Source organism: Cariama cristata, unplaced genomic scaffold (assembly GCF_000690535.1).
Source record: "Cariama cristata isolate BGI_N322 unplaced genomic scaffold, ASM69053v1 scaffold7152, whole genome shotgun sequence".
In the NCBI taxonomy this organism is placed as follows: Eukaryota; Metazoa; Chordata; class Aves; order Cariamiformes; family Cariamidae; genus Cariama; species Cariama cristata.
The window spans coordinates 822-22034 of NW_009605434.1; the positions used below are offsets into that span (position 1 = coordinate 822).

At 41.9% G+C, this 21213-nt stretch overlaps 2 protein-coding genes across 2 annotated transcripts in view; one reads left to right on the forward strand and one right to left on the reverse strand.

Moving 5' to 3' along the window:
• Window positions 1-235: 235 nt before the first annotated feature.
• On the forward strand, window positions 236-10780 carry SERAC1 (serine active site containing 1; the record flags this gene model as incomplete). Its single annotated transcript, XM_009695945.1, has 8 exons — window positions 236-398; window positions 2909-3059; window positions 3882-4023; window positions 4797-4897; window positions 7227-7324; window positions 7863-8045; window positions 8517-8660; window positions 10486-10780. Coding segments are annotated over 8 exons (1119 nt in total), but the record flags the coding sequence as incomplete, so codon positions are not given.
• Window positions 10781-18395: 7615 nt separating this feature from the next.
• The window catches only part of SYNJ2 (synaptojanin 2), a 48958-nt gene continuing 46140 nt past the window's right edge, over window positions 18396-21213 (reverse strand). The window contains exons 24-25 of the mRNA XM_009695944.1: window positions 20999-21201; window positions 18396-19181 (exon numbers count right to left, since the gene is read on the reverse strand). Of these exons, the coding sequence (XP_009694246.1) occupies window positions 18396-19181; window positions 20999-21201 (989 nt within the window). The remainder of the gene's footprint in view (window positions 19182-20998; window positions 21202-21213) is intronic.

Sequence of the window (21213 nt, forward strand, 5' to 3'; positions counted from 1 at the left end):
ACTCCACATCTTTCAGGTTGTCAATCCATAGAAATGATGCATTTAGCATATTAAAATATTTACCTCCTCTTCAACTATGGCATAATAAATTCTAAAATAATAAGAATTTCTATGTAATAAGGGCTCTACGTCATATTGGCTCCTTAAAATTCACTAATTTGTGAATTAACAGCATCTTAAATAACCTTTTTCAGAATGTCTACTTATTGTCATTGTATTCACTGTATAATGCTAGGTTTCTTCTCACTGTGATAAAATTGAAGCTAAAGGAGGCCTTCATCTACTACAGAGGATATACCAGCTGCGTAAAGATTCAGCAAAAATACAGAGGAACATAATTCGTATTATTGGAAATATGGCTTTGGATGAACGTCTTCATTCATCCATAGTACGTGCAGGTAAAAGGAAAGCAAGTGCAAGCAGTCTGAATGTCAGATTTCTATTCTAAAATTTTCAACGGATTCAATGCTTTTGTAAAATGCAAAGGATCATGGTAGTGGTGTGATTTTTATATATGGGGATGGGGAGGTGGTGGTGTTGGGTTTTTTTAATACAAAAAATATAGACAGTTTGTATGGTATTGATTAAAAACTGTATGCTGTCTAGCCGTATATGTCATGCTACAGAGATGTTCTAAGTCTGATGGATGGTGAAAATTTGGACTTAGTTAATGTTCAGTTCACATTACTGTCAAAAATCTTTTGAGTTTCCTACTTTTACAGATCATCTACCCTGTAGGTTAATTTTTTTTTTTTATGGACTGTGTTTTAGTCTCGTAAAGGAACAGACCAGCTTGCAGTCCTACCTTTTGGAACAAAGTGAAACACGCCTTCCCACCTTCCCTTGTTTCATATTAGGCTGGTAACTTCTGCTAAGCTTTGCTCTGATGCCCCTTCTTTAATACCTCCTAAATATCACAATGAAAGCTCTGTACCAAATAAATAATTCCCAATGTTTTATTAGGAAAGAAATAAAAAGAAAAACACAAAATATCAATATGCTGTTGTATATGCCCAACCTGGTGTCTGACTCTTAAACACAGTGTGCATTTTTAGTCTCCCTGTTGCAAAAATGAGAAGTAGCAAAGGAGCAGGGGAAGCCCATGAGGGTGATTAAAAATTTAGAAAGGCTGTGGTATAAAGAAGAAATAACTAGACTGAGACGCTTAGTATGGAAAAAGCAACTGAAGAAGAATATGATTGAGATCTATAAAATTCTCACTGGCATAGAGAAGGCAAAGAGGGAATGGTCATCTGCTGTTCCTCCTAATGCAAGACCAAAGGTTCTTCTACATTAAATTACCAAGAGGCAGAACAAATAAATATGTATGTTTTCCATACAGTGCATGACCAAACTAAAACTTACCACAAAACATTGTGATTGTTGAAGACTTGCAAAGCTTCAAAAAGTGATTAAACAAATTCATGGAAAGAAAAATCCATAAAGCTCTATGCACAGAACCCAAATTGATTGCAGTAAACTGAGTGTCTAGTGGAGAATCAGCACTATATACTTGCCTTTTTATTGCTCTATTCGTTTATTGTTTCACAACTTCCATTACTGCTCACTTTTGGAGAAAGACAACTGGACTACAAAGGCCTTTGGTCTGAGCTCTAGCACCATTGTTACGATGATTGCTAAAACTATACGTGTAGAGGAAGAGATCGTAACAGAAGGATCAGCAGCTCCCTGGGACAGAGCTCTCAGTACCAACGGAATTTTAGACAGTGGACAGAGCTCCAAAGATGAGCAGTTGGATACTGCTGGTCAAGTCGATAGGACTTCTCTTTTGTTTTTGGATGATGCCTAAGAAGAAAGAACCTCTAAGGTTCTTTTCCTTTGCAAAAACGACTGGCACAGGAAGAGGATGAAAAGCAATGATGCACTGTGTGGTAGCTGTGATGGGGTAGCTGGGGGTAGAAGGATTCTGAGCACTATTTTTGACTCTTCATCTTGGCTCATTTAAGAGAAATGCAAAACCAGAGACCTTGCTAGTTTTAATCAGAGTAGCTTGCCAGTCTTTCACTGTATATGGAGAACAGAAAATAGATTTTTAGATAGTGGTGTTCTTAAGGAGAACTTGCACAGTGGTCTACATGTATTCTGCTTAGAAATGTAATTTAAATACATAATTCTTAAAAAACAATTCTCAAAGGTACTAGCATTTAAACAAAACTGGCATGTCAATTCATTCTTTTCATCAGTTCCCAGTGAACTATCTTGAATTAGCAACTTACTGGCTATGCTAGTAGCAACATATTGTACATGATGTTGGAACAGTGCTCATGAAGTAAATCGTTTCGTCTTTTTCAAATCAGACTTCATTTGAAAATCTCTCTTCAAACTCTTCTTTATATTATAAAGTGTCTGTTTTTTCTTGAAGTAGTTATGACTTAAAATTTTATCGAGGATGGTATCAAAGATTTCCTTCATGAATTCTCTTATGTTTCTTAGGTATAAATAGTATACTATTTTTAGAATAGCAGGGACATTTTAATTCCCTAAGCTTCATTTTCTCTCTGGGACATGTGTTTTCTCTTATCTTTCTTGACTTTTACCTGCAAAAGGAGACTTGAGATCTGTTTTCTCTCTGACAACTGCACTGACCTGCTGCTAGATTTTATTTTTCTTCTGCGAAGGGGTTCTCCTTCAGATCGTGAGCTGAACAGTAGGAAAATACATTGCCTCCTGGCTACTCTGGATTTTTGAATTTTGGAGGTTCCATTTATCTAGTGTTTACTTTCCTGCGGTAAAGAGAGTGGATTGAAATAATTTGGTTTGATGTTACCATTCTTAATTTTTAACATCTGTTTTCACAAGTATAGTTTGAAGGATGATGTTTCTGAATTCTTTTTTTGGATGATGTTTCTGTTAGTTAACCTGCCACTTTATTTTTTTTTCAATATAGGTTGGGTTTCTGTACTTGCTGAAGTAATGAAATCCCCACATGTCATTCAGTCTTCTCATGCATCCAGAGCTTTGGCTAATCTAGACAGGGACACAGTGAAAGAAAAGTATCCAGATGGTGTTTATGTCTTACACCCACAATATCGTAGCAGGTAAAGCCGAAGGAAATATTGTACATGCTGTACTTAGTGTTACTTGTTATGCTGTTCAGTTACAAAACTTTGGAAGAGTTTACATCAGGGTGCTGCTGTACTGATGTCACCTGCTCCACCTGTTTTTTGGTGGCTTGAGAGGACTGAATTTAGATTCTCAAATAGGAGAACAACAGAAGTGGTCAGAGCAGTCCTTAACCGTGGAAGGAGTATTATTGCGCTACATGGAAAAATCCAAACACAAACCACGAGATGAATTACTGCTTTGCGTGCGTTGCAACCATTTAACCTTTGCACTGGCTGTCTTGGGCTACAGTGCCTTGTAACGATTCTGCTGGCAGCAGCACGTGTTGACCTAAAATGCAGTAAATTTACATCTTCAGCTTCTTGTAATAGTGATTGTATGTCTGGGACTGAAGGAGTCTCCAGTGTGCTGTGTCACTAAGTAGCAACTATTCCCTGAGTCGTTGGTGTTTGTCAGGTTACAGTGAAGATCTAATTTGATGATAAATCTGGAACTACCAAGCTGCATTACAGTAGCTGGAGAGAGTGGTGGTTTTCATTATAGGAAAATATGACTCGTGAGGTGGATACTTTCCATACCTCTTTTTATGTATCTCTCTCCTGGGTGGATCCCCGGTTTTTGTCCTAATCTGATTATCCCCTTTGAAATGTCATGAAATGTTGCCCACAAGGTAAGAAAACAGATATAGTGTTAAAAATGGCATTTTGGCATCCCTTAGGTTAAAAGTTCTGTGTAAATTTAATTTGCTAAAAGAACATGTACCATGGATCTCTTAAAAATTCCTTTTTTTGTATCAGTCAGCCCATCAGAGCAGACATCCTTTTTGTTCATGGACTTTTGGGAGCAGCATTTAAAACCTGGCGACAGCAAGACATTGACCGGCGTTTGGATAAAAAGGCTTCAGAAGGGGAAGAGGACTATAGCCAGTGCTGGCCAAAGGTAAAAAGATGATAAAATTTTCATATGCAGCTGCCATTTTCTCATTAATGAGAGCTGTCCAGAGGATCTAGAATTACACTGTCTGGCAGTCGTCTTTTTTTGAATCAAATGACTTGTAATCTGTTACACCACTAGCTCTTTCCAAGTTCTTGATATATTTTTGTTAGCAAGCTGAAATTTTGAACAGATTGTTCTTGTAAAGGAAAATCCCTGCTAAATTTAATGCTCTCAACATCATTCACTTGTTAGTGAAAGAGGAGGCAATGGCTGCTTGCTTCATGTTTGGTTTTTTTTTTTCCCCACGATGGAATATTATTGCTGAGAAAAAGATACATAAAATTACATTTTAAATTAAGTATCCTGTCTTAGTGTCTGAATACCTCAGTTTTTGCAGATTGCTACTTAAATATTGTTGGTAAATTGAGTAATTACTGCTTCAAGCAACTCGTATTGGTATAACCACCAAAGTATCTGTAAAATTTCAACTGATCAGTCCTGTTGGTGATCTTAGTGATTCTTATTTCACCCAGGAGGGGGAGCCGGGAACGCACCCGTTAGTGATCCATCTCTGCCCTTTACCTACCTTGTGGCTGGGGAACAGGCTAGAGTTTGCCAGCACGTAATAAAAGAATAATAGTCTAAATGTAAGATGTACTTGGGGATTAACTGAAGAGCAAAAATCTTGCTTGATATTGTCCCCAGAGTAACATCTTTGCTCTGTTGCTGATAAATTGTTTGCAAGCACTGTTTGGTTTCACCTTTCTTTAATTTAGTCATGGCTGGCTTCAGACTGTCCTGCCCTTAGAATCATATCTGTGGAATATGACACCCATTTGAGTGACTGGAAAGCAAAATGTCCTGTTGAGGCTCACAGGTAACAAATGTGGTGGCTGCAGTTTGGAGGGAGGGCAGGAGGGAGACCTGTAAAGCTGATCCTTGGGATCACCTAGTGTGAAACAGTGAATTGAACTTTCCCTGTTGCATCTGAAAATCAGGTTTGGAAAAACATTAGGTACAGTCGTGTTATGCTTGAGCTTTTTAGCTTCATGGAAAACTACTTGTGGCAACTTCCTAAATACTTTTAGTCTGTTCTGCTTCATGTTTAGGGGAGACATTAAATTATACTATTAGTTGATGTAAATATAACATCAATTTTATACCTTAAGGGAATATTTCTTAAACTTAAAATGACCCAATAATGCTTCATATGCACAGCAAAAAAATCACTGTACTATGACTTTATATTCATGATAAAATGAAGCATGTAATTTTCATAGAATCATGGAATCATTTAGGTTGGAAGAAACCCTTAAGAACATCGAGTCCAACCATTAGCCTGGCACGGCCAAGTCCACCACTAAACCACGTCCCTAAGCACCACACCCACACATCTTTTAAATACCTCCAGGGATGGGGACTCCACCACTGCCCTGGGCAGCCTGTTCCAGTGCCTGACAACCCTTTCACTGAAGACATTTTTCCTCATATCCAATCTAAACCTCCCCTGGCACAACTTGAGGCCATTTCCTCTTGTCCTATCACTCATTACTTGGCAGAAGAGACCAACCCCCACCTGGCTACACCCTCCTGTCAGGTCGTTGTAGAGAGCGATCAGGTCTCCCCTCAACCCCCTCTTCTCCAGCCTAAACACCCCCAGCTCCCTCAGCCACTCCCCACCAGACTTGTGCTCCAGACCCTTCACCACCTTCGTTGCCCTCTCTGGATGCGAAACAAGGTGCAAGGTACCTCTACAAGGTCCAGCCTTCTTTGGACCTTGTAGAGGTAACCACCTACATGTTTTTTACAGTCATTGTTCTGCCTCATTTCAAGGTATTTGAAAGACCTGTAGATGTGGTGCTTAGGGACATGGGTTAGTAGTGCCCTTGGCAGTGCTAGGGTAATGGTTGGACTCGATGATCTTAAGGGTCTTTTGCAATGTAAATGATTCTATGATTCCAAGAGAACTTTCTCTCCTGTGTCTGTCTGGAGTAAGTATAATGGAAGAAAATTTGAAAAACAAATAAAAACATACTTCTTTATTTACTTTAAGATAATGTCTTTTTCATTACAAAATGGAAAATTACATTACTTGCTATTTATGATGAGCCAAGGATAGTATTTGCTTATTTTATAATTTGATATGGTTAATAAAAAATGAAAGAGATTGAAGATATTTTTAACTAGCAGGAACAAAGATGTAGCAGTGGTATCACAACCTGATGATTGCTCTAGGTGTATAGGCTCATTCACTGTTTCAAAACTGAGATTTTCGGTCTCAGCTATCCTAAAGTGTATTGTTCAGCTAAGAAGACACGTTTGCGTATCCTTTTCATATGTGTTTATAAAAGCAATTTCTAGTGAGAATGCAGAGAACCAACAGAGATGAAGTGAATTACTTTGCACAGTGCTTACCCCAGTATCCTGGTGTCTTCATTATCCAAGGGTCTTCTGTGTTTTGATTCTTTTTACATTGCAAGGGGTAATGATGTTGCACTTTCAAGCTTGGATTGGGAATTGGCATTGGTTTTGTTTTGGTTGTACCACAGATTCATTTTCAACCTCTAAGGCGTAGCTTATCCTTTCCAGAACTCAGTCTCTTCATTTGTAAAGTGGAGATTATTGTGCTTTTATACTATTCCAGTACAAAGCATTTGGCAATTATTGTCTGGAAAGTATAACAGACGTTATCTGTGATATTTTTTTTTTTGAAGGCATTGGTTAATCACGCATTTAGTTATTAAATTCCTGTACATCGTTCCCCATTTTGAGCGTTGTTTAGCAAAGTACGTTTTTGTCAGACATTAGATATATTCTTGTTTCAGGGGATAAAGTTCATTGTGCATTGATGAGTCTTTCATAAAATGAAAACATAATTTTGTTACAATGTGTAAATGTAACTATCTAAAACTCCATAAAGAGATTTGTTCAACTAAAGCTAAAGGAAGCAAGTCATCAGTGGAATTAAAGTAAAACTTCCCAACAAGATGAAGAAACTGAATTTAGCTCAATTCCTGTTGTTCTTGCAAAGCCAACCTTACAAAAGTTTTGGGTATTTTTCAGTGTATCAACAATAACTAAGTAATTAGTGATTTATGTACCTAATTCACTTTCATAAATGTGCAGCACTGAAAATTTGTTCTGTTTTAACATTGCCTTTTAACCTGTCATGCTTCATCATGCTCGTGGTTGTTTTTTCTTTGCAGGAAGTCCATTGCTTACAGGAGCAATGAGCTTCTTGACAAGCTCAGGGCTGCTGGGATTGGAGACAGACCTCTGGTGTGGGTATCACATAGCATGGGTGGTAAGCACATTGTCTGGTTGATATCGAGTATGTATTCGCTGTTACATTTCAGAATAAGCTGTTAACCAAATTCAGTCTGAAATGCAATTATTCAGACTAGTTTATCTAAAAAATTTGCGAAGACCTGAAAATGGAAAATAGATTTCTACTTTGTTAATGCATTATATTCAATAGCATATAATTTTTAAAGGATTTTTATTGCTGTTTGTTTTTACTGTGTTGATTTAAGAACATAAAATCAATGAGTTGAAATTCATGTAAATGAGAATCCAGAGGCAAAATTTTCTCCATGATCAGACATGTAGTAAATGTCATTAGCAACACTTAAAGCAAACCAAAATTGCATTTGCATCATTCATTGATGTTTTATTTTAATGCCTCCTCTGGTTTGGTTTGCTTTTTTTCAACTGAATATTTGACAAATTAAGGACTAATCAACTGAGGCAAGAGTATGGTTAGCTGTTTCATGGATAATATAGCATGATCGTTATTTTGACAGTGGTTTAAATCCCTGCATTAATTCAGTTTCTGTTGCCAGGTCTTCTAGTCAAAAAGATGCTGGTGGATGCTTCCAAGAATCCAGAAATGGATAAAATTGTAAACAACACCAGAGGAATCATATTTTATAGCGTACCTCACCATGGTTCCCAGCTGGCTGAATACTCTATAAATGCCAGATATCTTCTCTTTCCATCTGTGGAGGTTAAAGAACTCAGCAAGGGTACGCTCACTTTGCTACCATTTGACAATGGGGATCCATGCTAATCTGTTCATGATGCTTTTTTTAATCGTGCTGTCAGAAAAAGCTGGATAAAAACAACAAACTCCCTTTTTGTGTTTTGGGTTGTGTGCAAGTAATTCTGAGTAACTGTTTCATTTGATTGCAGAGGCAAGGGGAAAAAAGGGAGTTGGAACAAGTTTATAGAAGAGTAGTTTGGGCCATCTAGCAATGTAGTAACTCAACATGTGCTGGACTGTAGACTCTTATCTTCTAAACAAATTTCACGCTACGCAGAAATAAATGATTGTTGCATATGATAGCTGGCAAAAGGGATTACAGTAAAAATGCCGCACCTTTTTACTGGACTATTAATTTTTCCAAAACATCTCTTAAAGAATGCAGTCTTGCCAGTCGAGTGCTATAATCTAATGTTCAAGATAACACTGCAAAAATTATGTTGCTCTTTCTCAGATTCTCCTGCCCTTAAAGAGCTGAATGATGACTTCCTGTCTTTTGCCAAAGATAAGAAATTTTCAGTGCTGAGTTTTGCAGAAACATTACCAACACACATAGGCAGCATGATAAAACTGCACGTTGTACCTCTGGAATCAGCAAGTAAGTAAAATAACCATTTAATTTATTTAATTTTGTATGTATTCATGTAAGCATTGATAATGAGGAAGGATTATAAATGCTATGGTAGAAAGACCTGGAAAAATACATCTGTGATGTTTGGGGTTTTTTTGCTTAAACTTTTGACTGAGTGTAAACTACAGTCTTCCTACTGAGGTCAGAGGCAGCTACATTTATATCTCAGAATAGCAATTGTTTGTTTTGATTTTTCTAAATGTGAGTGGAAAAAAGCAGGGTAGATAGAGCCTGGTCTAATGTTACGTTGTTGTAGTCCTTTCCTTTGTCATTATGAGTAACTGTTGTTCATCCTTGTATAGGTAGGCTGAATAGTGTTCCAGAAGCTCCTGCAAATTCCAGCTATTTCCTCCTTCAAAAAATAGGAAAGAAAATTAGTAAAATGCTAATGGAAGGAAAAAAATCACAAAGCTGGTTTTCAGTGTTAGGAATCCTTTATCTTCCATATCTCAGCAATAGAGTTTGCCTCCTGAAGAGTCCCCTCCATCTTTTTGCCTCTTGTAGGAGAAGGGAAAACCAGGTGTTTGTTCTCTTGCTTTGTTTATGGGTGTTCAACTTAGCGAATTATTTTAAGTCTGGTATTTTCGGGTTTTCCCTGAGCAAAACTCCCTTCTGCACTGCCCAAGGTACCTGTGAGGCCTTCAACAGAAGCCATTGCTTTGTTGGATTTTAGATCAGGCTTTCCAACAGCTAAATCCACTAGGTTAAAGGCAAGGTTAGTCTCTCTGAAAAAGGTGGACTATACATCTCTGTTTTCCTGAGTCAATATTTAGCAGTATTTTTTCAATATGCCTTCTCAAGAAGCAATTGTTTGTGAAAATGTTGCCGATGCAATTTTATGGGCGAGGACTGAAAACCTGGGCATTCATATTTTTTGATTTAACAAAATAAAATTAAAAAGATGGCTGGATAACAGAGTGCACAAATAATAACACTGTGCACATATAATTTTGTAGCATATTTCTCCTCTCCTAGGCACACAATGCAGCACGTGAGCTCTCAAAAGCCTTTGGAGGGTACGTGACGGTTCAGTGGCACGCCAGTCATTTTGTTCAAAACCCAGGCTGACAAGCAGTACGCTCACTGTTTCTTACATGCATTCTTGGGCACATGAAAGCAAACCTTCATCCTGCTCTAGTGTAATTTTACATGGTTGAAGATACAAAGTTCCAGGCAAAATGGAGGATTTCTCAGGAGACTGAGTGAATAAATCAGTAGCTGAAAATGGAATAGTTGTAGTCTTCAATTAAGCAATGTAAATTTTTTATTTCCCGGGAAATGTGTGTAGTGATTTGTAGCATGCTTCAGGTTCATTCCAGTCCCGTTTTTAATCTCCACGTCAAAATATTTTTATAAGGAATATAGGCAATTAGTGGTGATCAGAATCTGGATACCCTGGATTAAACCCTATCCCTGTTCATGTCAATACTTAAACTTCATTCAGGACTTTGCTATCAGTCAGGTGCTGGTGAATGAAGTTTTGATTCTTCAGAGTTGTCTATATGGAGAAATGTACATGTGTATACTCCCAATAAAGGTAGTAGAACTCTGACCTAGTGATTTACCAGTGTGGGTTTTGTAGCAATGTATAGCTCTATCTGACTGTAAGAGTGTGTATTGATGCTTTTAGCACATTAAAAAGTAATGAAGACAGAACAGTTAAACTGAAGACAGGGGAAGTTGCTTTTGAGAGAGAAATTGCTAATGCAAGATGTGCTTTTCAGTCTAGGTGATCTTATGAACTTTGGTAGTTTTTTCACGAGAGTGGTTGTTTTTTTTTTGCCTCTCCCAGAGTTAGGAATTGGAGACCTGATTCCAGTGGATGTTAATCATCTAAATATTTGTAAGCCAAAGAAGAAGGATGCTTTCCTGTACCAACGTACGTTGAAGTTCATTCAGGATGTTTTAGCCCAAGAGCTTGGAGACTGAGTTTTTTCCATCTTTCCCTGCTTATTTCCTCCATTTGGTGTAACACAGTAAGTTCTTCTCCTAACATTTGTTAGGGGATCTGCAGAACTACAAAGATGCTATGTCAATAGTATCTGCTGCTAAAATAATTTTCAGTACACCTCCAACTTAGACACCTCTCCAACTTACTTCTAAAATGCATTCAAAACAAACACGAACTGAAGTCCTATAAACTTGGCAAAAAGAAAATGTGTGTTGGCTTAGAGTGATCAAGATCTGTCAACAAAATGTGTGTGAATTCCCCAGTAATTTGGCTGGAAGGGGATGGGGATTCAGTGGAAGAGAAGTTTCACTTAGCCTACAGATAATCCCTCTGGAGCAACACAGGTAGACTATGGAAAGTCCCCAGGATATTTTCTTTTAGCAAAAAAAAAAAAAGCTTGCTCTGGAGGGAGGTGGTCTCATTAAGGTAAATATATAAATAATATATAAATATACATCTGGGACTAAAGTCTTACAGAGAGGATCAGAAACAATTAACTGAGGTGGTTATTTGTTCTGTCAAAGGGGAGAAGCAGCACCTGGCTGCCTGAATACTTTGGTTTACTGTCCGTGTTAAGTAGTCTGACTGGAGCTTGAAGACATTTATCCAAGGGAATGAAGGTCATGTGGCCCAATTACAGAAGTTTTTGTAATTTGCCTTTTCATTTCATAGACCACCCAGATTTGTTAGCAAATATGGCATCTGTTTGCGGTGGGAGAACAAGGTAGGTTGTCTTGCATAGACAACTGTAGTTTTGATCTGTTTGTATAAATGAAAACAAAACAAATGTTCACCTTCTTGTACGTTTCTGTCTTGATCTTGGCAACCTGTGAGATTTGCTTTCTTTAGGAGAGTGTGTATTTGGTCAGACTCAGGGCAGTTCTGTGAAGATGGTACATTCAAATCCCTGGCTCACGTTACTCATTTAGACACTTTTTCTTTAGCTGAGTTGAGGAAGAGCACTGAAGATGCCCAAGTGGTGTAAGACAAATGTAGGCCCTGACAAGAAAGTTAATGCTTAGAGTTTGGAGCTCAGGTAGAGAAAAGTAAAGCAGGAAGAAATTCAGGTGATCGAGAGATCCCCCTGGAAATGCAGAAGATCCCAGATGGTTTGGTTTCTTAGGACCCAAATGTATTTATTGGTGTAGATACAGAGAAAAACAGCAGTGTTGTCTTACTTGAGTTCATGTTAAGGTACCTTAACAGTACCGATGAGAAGTAAGTATTTTTAGGAGAAAAAAAAAAGGCAGCCCTCAGTCACTTTTTTTAAAGTCTTTGATAGTTCGCAATGTAGTTAAAAGCAGCCTAGGCTAGTCTACCTGCGGTCTCTTTCCTTCCTTTCTTTACACCCTGACCCTCTCTGAGAACAAACATAGGCTATGATTAGGCTGTACTGCCCTAGCTGACCATTTATTAAATGGGGTCTGTGCTGATGACAGGCTTAAGGTGTCTCTTAGCATCACTTATGTGGGATGGAGCCAGTATTACTGGCCTTAAAATGACGGCTGCGAAAGCTACCAGAGAGGTGGGATGCGCCTTGCAGTTCTGCCCAGGGCGGGTGCAGGCACCCGTGGCCATTGCAATCCTGCCAGGTGCTGAGGCCACCTCCACTGTTCCCACTCCAGAGCCCCCCAGCCCAGGAGGACACTACAGCTGAAAAGACGCTTCTGCAAGTTAAGCCTTGACCTGCGGGAGCTGTGTAGTAAAATTCCCCAAGAGTGGTATAGAGAACGTACAGCACTACACGAGCAAAACGAGCATTTTTCCCCCGTAACCAAGATGTAGCTAAGACCACTGCATGGCGGTATTTCAGGTAGAGAGTGTAACAGCTGTCCTAAAGAGGTTTATCCTTTTTACACCATGGTTTAAACTTCAGAGTGTAAATATATTAGAACACTTTGTGTTCACAAAGTAGAGGGTATGTGGAATTCATTGCAAAGAGACAAGACTTCCAAGAACTGAATGCATGTTTCTTGTGACAAATCTTGTGTTGATTTTAATAGACTTCTCTGGCTTACAGGGATTGGATCACTGACATTACACATTAATCTCAGTAAATGCATCTGGTTTGTTACTGTAACTGGAACTCGTGAGGCAACTTTCTCCTTTTTTGTAACTGGATGTATATATCTGTAACTTTTAAAACTAATATTTTCAGGGGGGGTTGTTGGGTTTGTTTGTTTGGGTTTTTTTTGGAATATAGTAATGAAATGTGTTTTTAAAAATGTACTAGATGTGCCACAAAATGTATTAAAGGTGAATGATCTGCCAAATGAATGCTCTGGATCATGTTCACTTTTCTTAAAGACCTGCATTATTTTTTCGTTATTGTCTCATTCTGGAAGAATGTAGTATTTACCCTTCGTCTTCTGTAAGAGATATAGTACTGGGGCGGGCACAGCCGGTCATCGATGTTTTGCCAAACTGAACAGTTTTTCAGTTGTGCTTTTGGATTTTGCACCAGTGCCTCCTAAACCATGTACAGACCTCGGCTGGAGGGCCAGAAGGGCCGTTGCGTAGTGTTCATGTCTGCTTCCCGTTAGAAACTTAGGCTTTCCTGCTTCCCTGGTATCACATTAATTCAGAATAAGTGCTTTTATGTAAATTCTTACGTCTCAAACCATGCCCTTCGTCCCACCTAGCTGGGGGCCCACGTGAATCGTCTGCGAAGATGGCGTTTTGTCGGCATTGTGGCATCCAAGACTACGCTGGTAAGACAGGAGGGGAGGGCTAACAGGAGTTTGTCAGTCCTCTTGCACTTGTCCAGCACTCTTGTAGAACTGTGTTGGTATTTCTAGTAGCAACAGCCATCGAGTTTTTAATTGCTGTGATTACAGTAGCGCAAACTGGCTTTCACTGGTGCCAGGCAGAGCAGCTAGCTTCAAAGGAGAAATTTTCCACCTGGTGAAAATGGCAATTCTGGACAAAAAGGAAAAAGCAAAAATGTTGTTTTGTCAGAGTGGAAATGCTAAACAATACTTTGGTTTTGGTTCTCTTTTTGTTTGTTTCCGCGGTCACTCACCTAAGAAAGCTAAATTGGGCTGTTGCTGTACCGAGGAGAACCACGTACCCACCCCAAACACGAATGCAGCTGAACAACCGGGATGCCTGGAGTTGCTGCACTGCAGGCTCCCGGGCACGCTCCCGTGGTGTCAGTCTCGTCCCAAAGTCGCTCACACGAAAGCAGCACACAGACACTTACACCTGCTTCTGGTAAATCGACATACCTCGCCTCGCAGCCAGCATCAACCGTTTTAAGATATCCAAGCGCTGGGTTCAGAGCATGAAAAATGTGATGGGCTGCCACCCGTTCTGTGGCCCTCAAGCCTGACAGCTGTCACTGGGAACACTGGTTTCCAGTGATAATGTCCCAGTGAGAAGGGGCAGCAGAGCTGAGGACAGAGCCGTGCTCTGGGTTCCCTAGCTGAGGATGTCGGCTCATGATGGTTCGGGTTACTTGGCTTCTTGTCACATTGTGGTGGGGCCTGGCTTAATCCTGAAGGAGAAGGAAAGCATCGTCAGTGTTCCGTGGTGGTTTCCCAAACGCAGAGCAAGTCTGGCCTTGCTTTGCTTCTCCTGACCATTAAAACCAGAACCCAGGATGTAAGCGCCTGCCTCTGGAAAAAAAAAAAAACACCACTTGGCTGGGGTGTTGGGGACCGGCGTGGAAGATGATGTATTGAGACAGGAGATGCCTCATTCTTTGCCGTAACCTTTTCAGCTGGACTGGCTGTTCCTTTCCCTTGATTTGCTGCGGTTGAACAGTATCTGCTGTCACTGATAGCAAAAACCAGCTAGCTGCCGGGATTCATCCTTCAGCGGGCAGCTTGCCACATACATGGACATAAGATATAATGCTAAAGGCCAGATACTTCCCTTATTCAAGGAGAGTAATAAAGCAGATTTTATTTGACTTGTATAAATCCAGTTTAATTGGCTTTCCTGCTAACACTTTCATTAACATGTAAATTAGCTGTCCTAGAGCTGTTAATTATCTTTGCAGAAAATGTTGGAGATGGTCATATAACGTACTCTTTCTTTTTTACTGCTCCTAAGGTTTTATACTGAAACGTGCCCATAAATATTCACTGTATTTTTTTTAAGAGGAGGATGAAGAGGGTAAGGCTCTGTGTCATCTCATAGGGAAACAACTCTCTTGGTTCAGCATTATTCACCAGCCCGCTGCCACGTTAAACCGACACTCGCCTAAGAGGCTTCTTAGCACTGGGTTTTATTGGTTTGGCCTTTGAAGGTTTTGGGGATTTATTTTTTTTTCTGAAGTGTCTGACAACCGCGGGAGCAGGGGAGGATGGCAGCTGCTCAGACAAAGGCAGCGTCCTCTCTTACAGGATGTCTTGTGTTCGGAACCTGGCAGCGAAACAGGTAGGCATTACAAGTAAGAAAATGGCTGAATTCCATTTCCAAGAAGCTGAGAACAAGCCAATTGATTTTCCTATGGGAAAAAAAAAGCACCTCTGAACTTTTTTAATACGTCTGTTCTGCAAAAAAAAAATCTGAAAACGAGAGGGTTTTTTTCAGCTTCACCAACTGCTTAAAAATGCCCTCCCTCCTTTAATAATAAAAGATCTTGATGCTTCTCTTAACAAGTTACCATGGCGAGTTGCAATCTCTCGTTTTTAACTGCCCGCTTTGAACCAACAGCATCCACAGCGCACGGTTTTACTGCGCAGGCAAGGCAAAAGCCTGCACAGGTGGAGCGGGTGAAACAGGCGCGCTGAGCACCGTGGTTTGTCCTCCCCAAAGTCTCGGGCTTCGGAGAAGCTTGACGACTGCTGGCTCGCTAAGAAACCAGAGATGACTTCATTATGAAGGTCACGTCTGCTTTGAGCCAAGCAGCAATACTTCATGAGTCAGCCCACCATGGTAAGTGACCTATAGACTCGCCGGAAACACTTGTGCTGTAGGCTCTGGTGGAATAGCGGGTGACTGTGAGGGAGAAGCAAAGCAGGCCCGCGGGAGTGCTGGCCTGGAGTTCCTACAGGGGTTACGAGGGGTGCTTCCCCCAGCGAGGCTGTCGCAGCCTCAGCCACGGACCGTGATCGTCGGCTTAGCTGCAGTTGTCCGTGTGTACTTCCATTTCTTGGCCTTCCCAGCTCACCTTCAGCGAGCGTTTTGTTTCTCGGGGCGGCCTGGCTTTCTGCTGCGGCACGGCTGTTGTGAATGAGTGCTCCAGGGTCGCTCCAAGACTCACTGTCAAAGGTATGAGCAGAAATGGGTTTAATATGAATTTATAAAGGTGTGACTTAAGACAGCTCGATGGAAAGGTTCACTCTATTATTATATGGAAGAAACATACAAAGGCAAATTGTGTTTGAAGGGAGCTAGAATGATTTACATAGAGAGCAGAGACGAAAAGCGGTGAGGAAGGGAGAGCCTCCTGTTGAGTCTTGAGGTTCAGACAGGACCCCTCTGCTTTCTAAACTCCTTCAGAGGAGTCCAGGTGCAGCTGGATCCACGCTCATCCCAGACTTGGTCAATGGGTTATAGCTAAAGGAGTTAGCAGGACTTATTTAGCAACAATTGATCAGTGACTAATTTAACATTTTCAAAAAGTGATTCAATAGGATTTACTAAAAGCACACCGGTGTCTTGAGTTGTTATAGGGTATTTAAAATCACTTCACACATGCACGCACACAAATTTTATATATATAGATAGGTATACCTGTTAAAAATTCCCCTTGAGTTCAGTGAAATACTCACTTCAACTGCCTTGGCATTTTTCAAAACGGGCAGGGGTTGAGCCTCGGGGAGCGAAGGGTTTTGGCCCAGGCTCTGTCGTCAGCAATGCTCCTCCAAACTTTGCAAACTTGAGCATTTGGTGAGCTCGGTGAGCTGTCGCACACGGGGGGAGATGCTGGTCGCCGCCCGCTGCAGTCCAGGAGCGCGCACTTAGGGAGCCTCACTTAGGACCCCTGTGTAGGGGGGTCACAAGATGACAAGATGACTTTGGTCATCAGTAAACTCCCATCTTGGCCCCATCCGGGTTGGCAATTACTGGACTTTTCCAAGTCCCAGTAAGAACAGTACCGGTTCACTTGCGCTACAATTCAGGTGAGGCACGTTCCCAGGCTGTCAGGGGATGATGGATTATTCCTGCTCTCATCCCCTACCTCCGTCAGGCAATGAGTTGCCGGTGTGTTCGGTGCTACTCCCACCTTAGCCACGAAGGCGTTCCTGGTGCGGGCAAGGGACGTGCGACTGCCCAGCTCATTGCACAAAGGTCAAGGCCTAACGGGAATTCCCGCGATCGTAGCAAGTCCCGGGGCCTGAAGCGCCGGGAGGGAAATGCACCACCACAGCTTTACCGCGGCTGCGAGGTGAACGGGAAGGACACGGCAGCTCCTTCCCTGGTACAAACCAAACAGCCCGCAAGGCCGATGAGCAGCAGGAGCGCACGGTGAGAGCCGCAGCTCTACCCCCTTCCACCCCCACCAGCCCACCGCCTTGGTGGCCAGGTCGAGCTTTGCTGGGAGCGGGCAAACTCATTGTTAGGCTGTAAGCGACTCTTCCTCTGCCGTGCCCAGTCATGGGCTCGTGGCTCGGTTTCAGGCCGTGACGGCCTGTGTGGCACGTACGTAAACTTCGGTTCCAAGCCCAGCTCTTTCCTCAGCTGCCCCATGGAAATAAAAAAGACTGAGGTGGCATTTTCTTACAAAGCAGCAGAAAGGGAACAGGGACACAACTACGGAATTACTACACTGCCTTTAGCATAAGACATGAATGACCTGTCATCAGCCAGTCCCAACTCATCACCGTATTTCCACAGTATTTGCACAGACGATATGCAAGCAGACTGTCGGGTTTCTTTGCAAAGGGCCTGTCACTGCCCAGGGGCTCGGGCGTTGTGACCTGTGTTGGTTGGCATTGGCGTGCTGTGAACTGAAAACCAGGGTGAGTTTTGGAGCTGTGGTAGAAACCAACCTCAGGCTGCCTTTGGGTTCGGGGTAGGCGGGAGCACTGGTCCCTTCAGAACGGCCAAGGTGTCTTTGTTATTACTGTGCTGTTATCAGCACGGCCCGGAGACGAGAGCTGTTTGTTTCTCGGGAGCAAGAACAGGCGTTCCCCGCAGACGCCTGGGCACCGCCTCTCCCAGGTCTGCTTTACAACTCTGTAAAGGTGTACACACCTGTCATTTTAATTTTAAGACTGGAATGAGTTTAACAAGGTAAGTCCTAGGGCCTGCCAGCACCCCAGCTAGTTAAGATCTACGAGAAGATGCTGTCTAAGCCTCGTTTCCACAGCGGAAATGAAGTAGCAGACCACCACCAGTGCTGCTGCTGTAGCTGTACTGGTATCTATTCCCCATTTGGATGTTTGTTCCAGAATAACTGTATCTATTCAAGATAAGGGCGCTTTATTTCAAGTGACAGAAGTTGATTAATATATAAATTTCACAGGAAAATGTTTTTTCTGAACACCTTTTTCCATACATCATTACATGTTCTTACATCTGATTTGTACTGGAAATGAAATCAAGTATCATAAGATGGATTAATAAAAAGAAATAACTTAGAATAAACAACTTTTCAAACAAGCCGTAGATAATGTTAGGTTGTATATACTCTATACACTTCCCTCCAGGGGCAACATCTTTACCTTTAAACATGAAAATGAAATGTAGCATGGACAGATGATCTATTTCCTTAAATAAAAATCTTTGTGCAAAAGATTTATTTTTATTTTGCATGATAATTATGATTTCTATAGGAACATTAAGGGGACAAAATTTTACAATTCTAAATCAGTATTTGTCTTCATCAAGGTATTTTTGTTTTGTTCCAAGACAAGCAGTTTGCTGAACCCTTCTGACAGCGTGCTACTGTCTTCATCATCATTAAATGTAACCCAGTGACTGAAATCTTTCAAGCTGGGGCGTTTTGAATTTTCTGGAGTGCGTGCTGGAGAAGCAGCTGATGCCGCCTGTGCAGAAAGAGGGGAGGAAGAATCCACATCCAGATCCAAAAGATTGGTGTTCTCTGGAAGGCAGCTGGTATCTGCGAGCTGTGGGTGCTGGCCGCCTGGTAGAGGAGGGCCCGGCGGGTCAGCCATCGATTCTGCGGCGTTTGGAGCCAACGGCTTCCTCGTGGTGTTTTCTGTGGGAGCTGAGAGAGCAGGCTGTGCCGGGACACGAGTGTCCCGAGTCTGGGGGCAGAACCCGGGATTGTTGTTGTCGGAGTTGAACATTAACTCACTAAAAAGTGGGTTGTCGCTGCTCTGGAGAACTTGCAGATGAAGAGCTGCAGGAGCCGACTTCTTTCTTCGTGGTGGTACCTTTGGGGCGAAGGAAGCATTCTGGGGAGGCAGCGCAATGGCCTCGGCCGTGCTTGCGGAGGGGGGCTGCCTTTCGCTGCTCCCCCTGCTCTCCTGAGGCTTCCCAGCCTGTGGTGTTCTGGGTTTAGGGACTGGAGTAATCCTGGTCGGACTAAGAATAGCTCCAGCTTCTAGATGGGGCTCTGGCAAGTCAAAAGGAGATTGTAGGGTTTGTTGGTCAGGCTGCTCTTCTGCAGACGTGGCCTGAGGGGGAAAAGGAACGAGAAATTTGAGAACAAAAAGGGCACCTGAAACTCTTGAGTTGCTACCGGTGCAAGTCTTTTATTGATGGCATTACTGCAAAAAGCTGACAGTACTGGAAGGAAAAAAAGCAGTACAAAGAGGAGGGTTGACAGCACAGCCTTACGGTGTACCTGCTTGGTTCTGTTCTGGCGCGTCGTGCCCTGGACCCATGCTCCTTTACAGGGTGCTGTTTGAGGGCAAGGGCCCTACAGCCTGGTCACTCCCTGAATGAGAACTACATCTCTTTTTGACGGTCTCCTTTCCATGTTAGGATTTTGGTCTGGGCCAAATTAACACAGTTCTGGTAAGTTCTTTATTTGTTACACCTCTCTGCTGACTAATATTATTTAAGCAAGAACGCACAGGGAGGGCTAAATTAACGGGGCTGTTAGCGTACGCCTTTGGGTAGTTCCCATAGATAAGGCTGAAGGACAATTAGCTTAAGTTAACCCAATAAATGCATTAATGGCTCGGTCACGTCTCACTGATGCTAGGAACTGAGGCTAAAAGTAAGCTCTCAAAGTTACATCTAGCATGTATTTATCATTTAAAAATCTATGAATAACTGGAGCCCAGCTCAGTCTGAGAGGGCAAGGGCTGCTTCAGATTTCTTACACTCAGGTGTGACTGAATGAAAGCAACTTTAATTCTTTATTACTCTCCCATAGTATTAAAAGATAATATACAGGCTTTTCAATGCAGTCGAAATATTTAGTCAGCATTTTATGATGGACATATCCCCTGCCAGAGGTGGAGCGGGTGGAGGTTTTCAAGTACACAACTCCCATCTGAACTCAGCTGGATGGAGGAAGGGGTGGAAGTCTGAAGCAGAGTCAAACTGCAACAGATGAGGTCCCTGCAGGAGATCTCCTGTAACCAACACCAAACCACCAATCCCGCTCTGCACCTTTCAGGGGCACCCTGGGAACAGCAACAACATAAACACAACCACCAGACCGTTCCTTCTTATTGAACGTTTAAGGAAAGGGCATGCACTGTGCAGTTTGTTTTCTTCTTTGTGCCACCTCTACTTAGCAGAGTCACAAAAGTCCACTGCAGAGAGGGATGACTGCCTTTGCGAAGGAGGGTAAGGCAGGAGTCCTAGCAACTTAGAACAGAGCTTCCCAGCAGAGCTTCTGTCAAAGGAAGACTATAAAAGGTTCTATTTGTCTTTCTCTTGTACTTAAATTGCTTTCACCATTAAATAATCATGTTAGCAGCTCTAGAGGTGAAGAACTATTATCTCCATTGTAGAGACCTGACAGAAATAAAAACCCAAACACCTACAGGTTTGTATTTTTAAGAACCTGAGCTCTTGAGCAGAAGCCAGAATTCAAAGTGAAAGGCTGTGTGAGAAAAGCCAGATGTCTCTGAACAGGCCGCAGAACAGCACACTGACGAAGAAGCTGCCTCAGATGATTACAGAGCAGACCACTCATGACGTGGTCAAAAGTAAATACTGTGATAAAGAAGGGAGGAGTCTTAAATCCTGGCGAGGTTTAGACAAACCAGCAGAAAAGTAACAAAATCTAAGAAAATGGACTGTGAAATAGAAAAGCTCAGTAGGGCTGAGTAAGGAGCTCAAGGCTCTATTTCCTTTCCAATCTTTCTTACGTTTTTATGCCTTGGTGACTACAATACACCAAATCATTTCAGCGCCTGCTCACCAAGAACTTTAAATGAGAGGTTTTCATACAAACGGTTGAACAGCCCACTCCTCTTGCCATCATTCACACTCTGTAATGGAGGCTGGATGCGTTTTGCTGCAACTATCTTACATTTTCCACCTTGACTCTGGTCCTTTGCAGAGGTACTGGCTTCTTCATTGTTGGAACTTTGGGTGGCGGACGATGGGGCACAAGCACTGGTCCTGCCTGCGACCCTTGAAATGATGCTGACTTTGTGATGCTGGGAAGAGGCTCGGGTTTGGTGAACGTTTGGTTTTTAGTTGGAGCAGGCTTTACTGCGTCTTCCTGTAGTCCTGAAAAGCAAA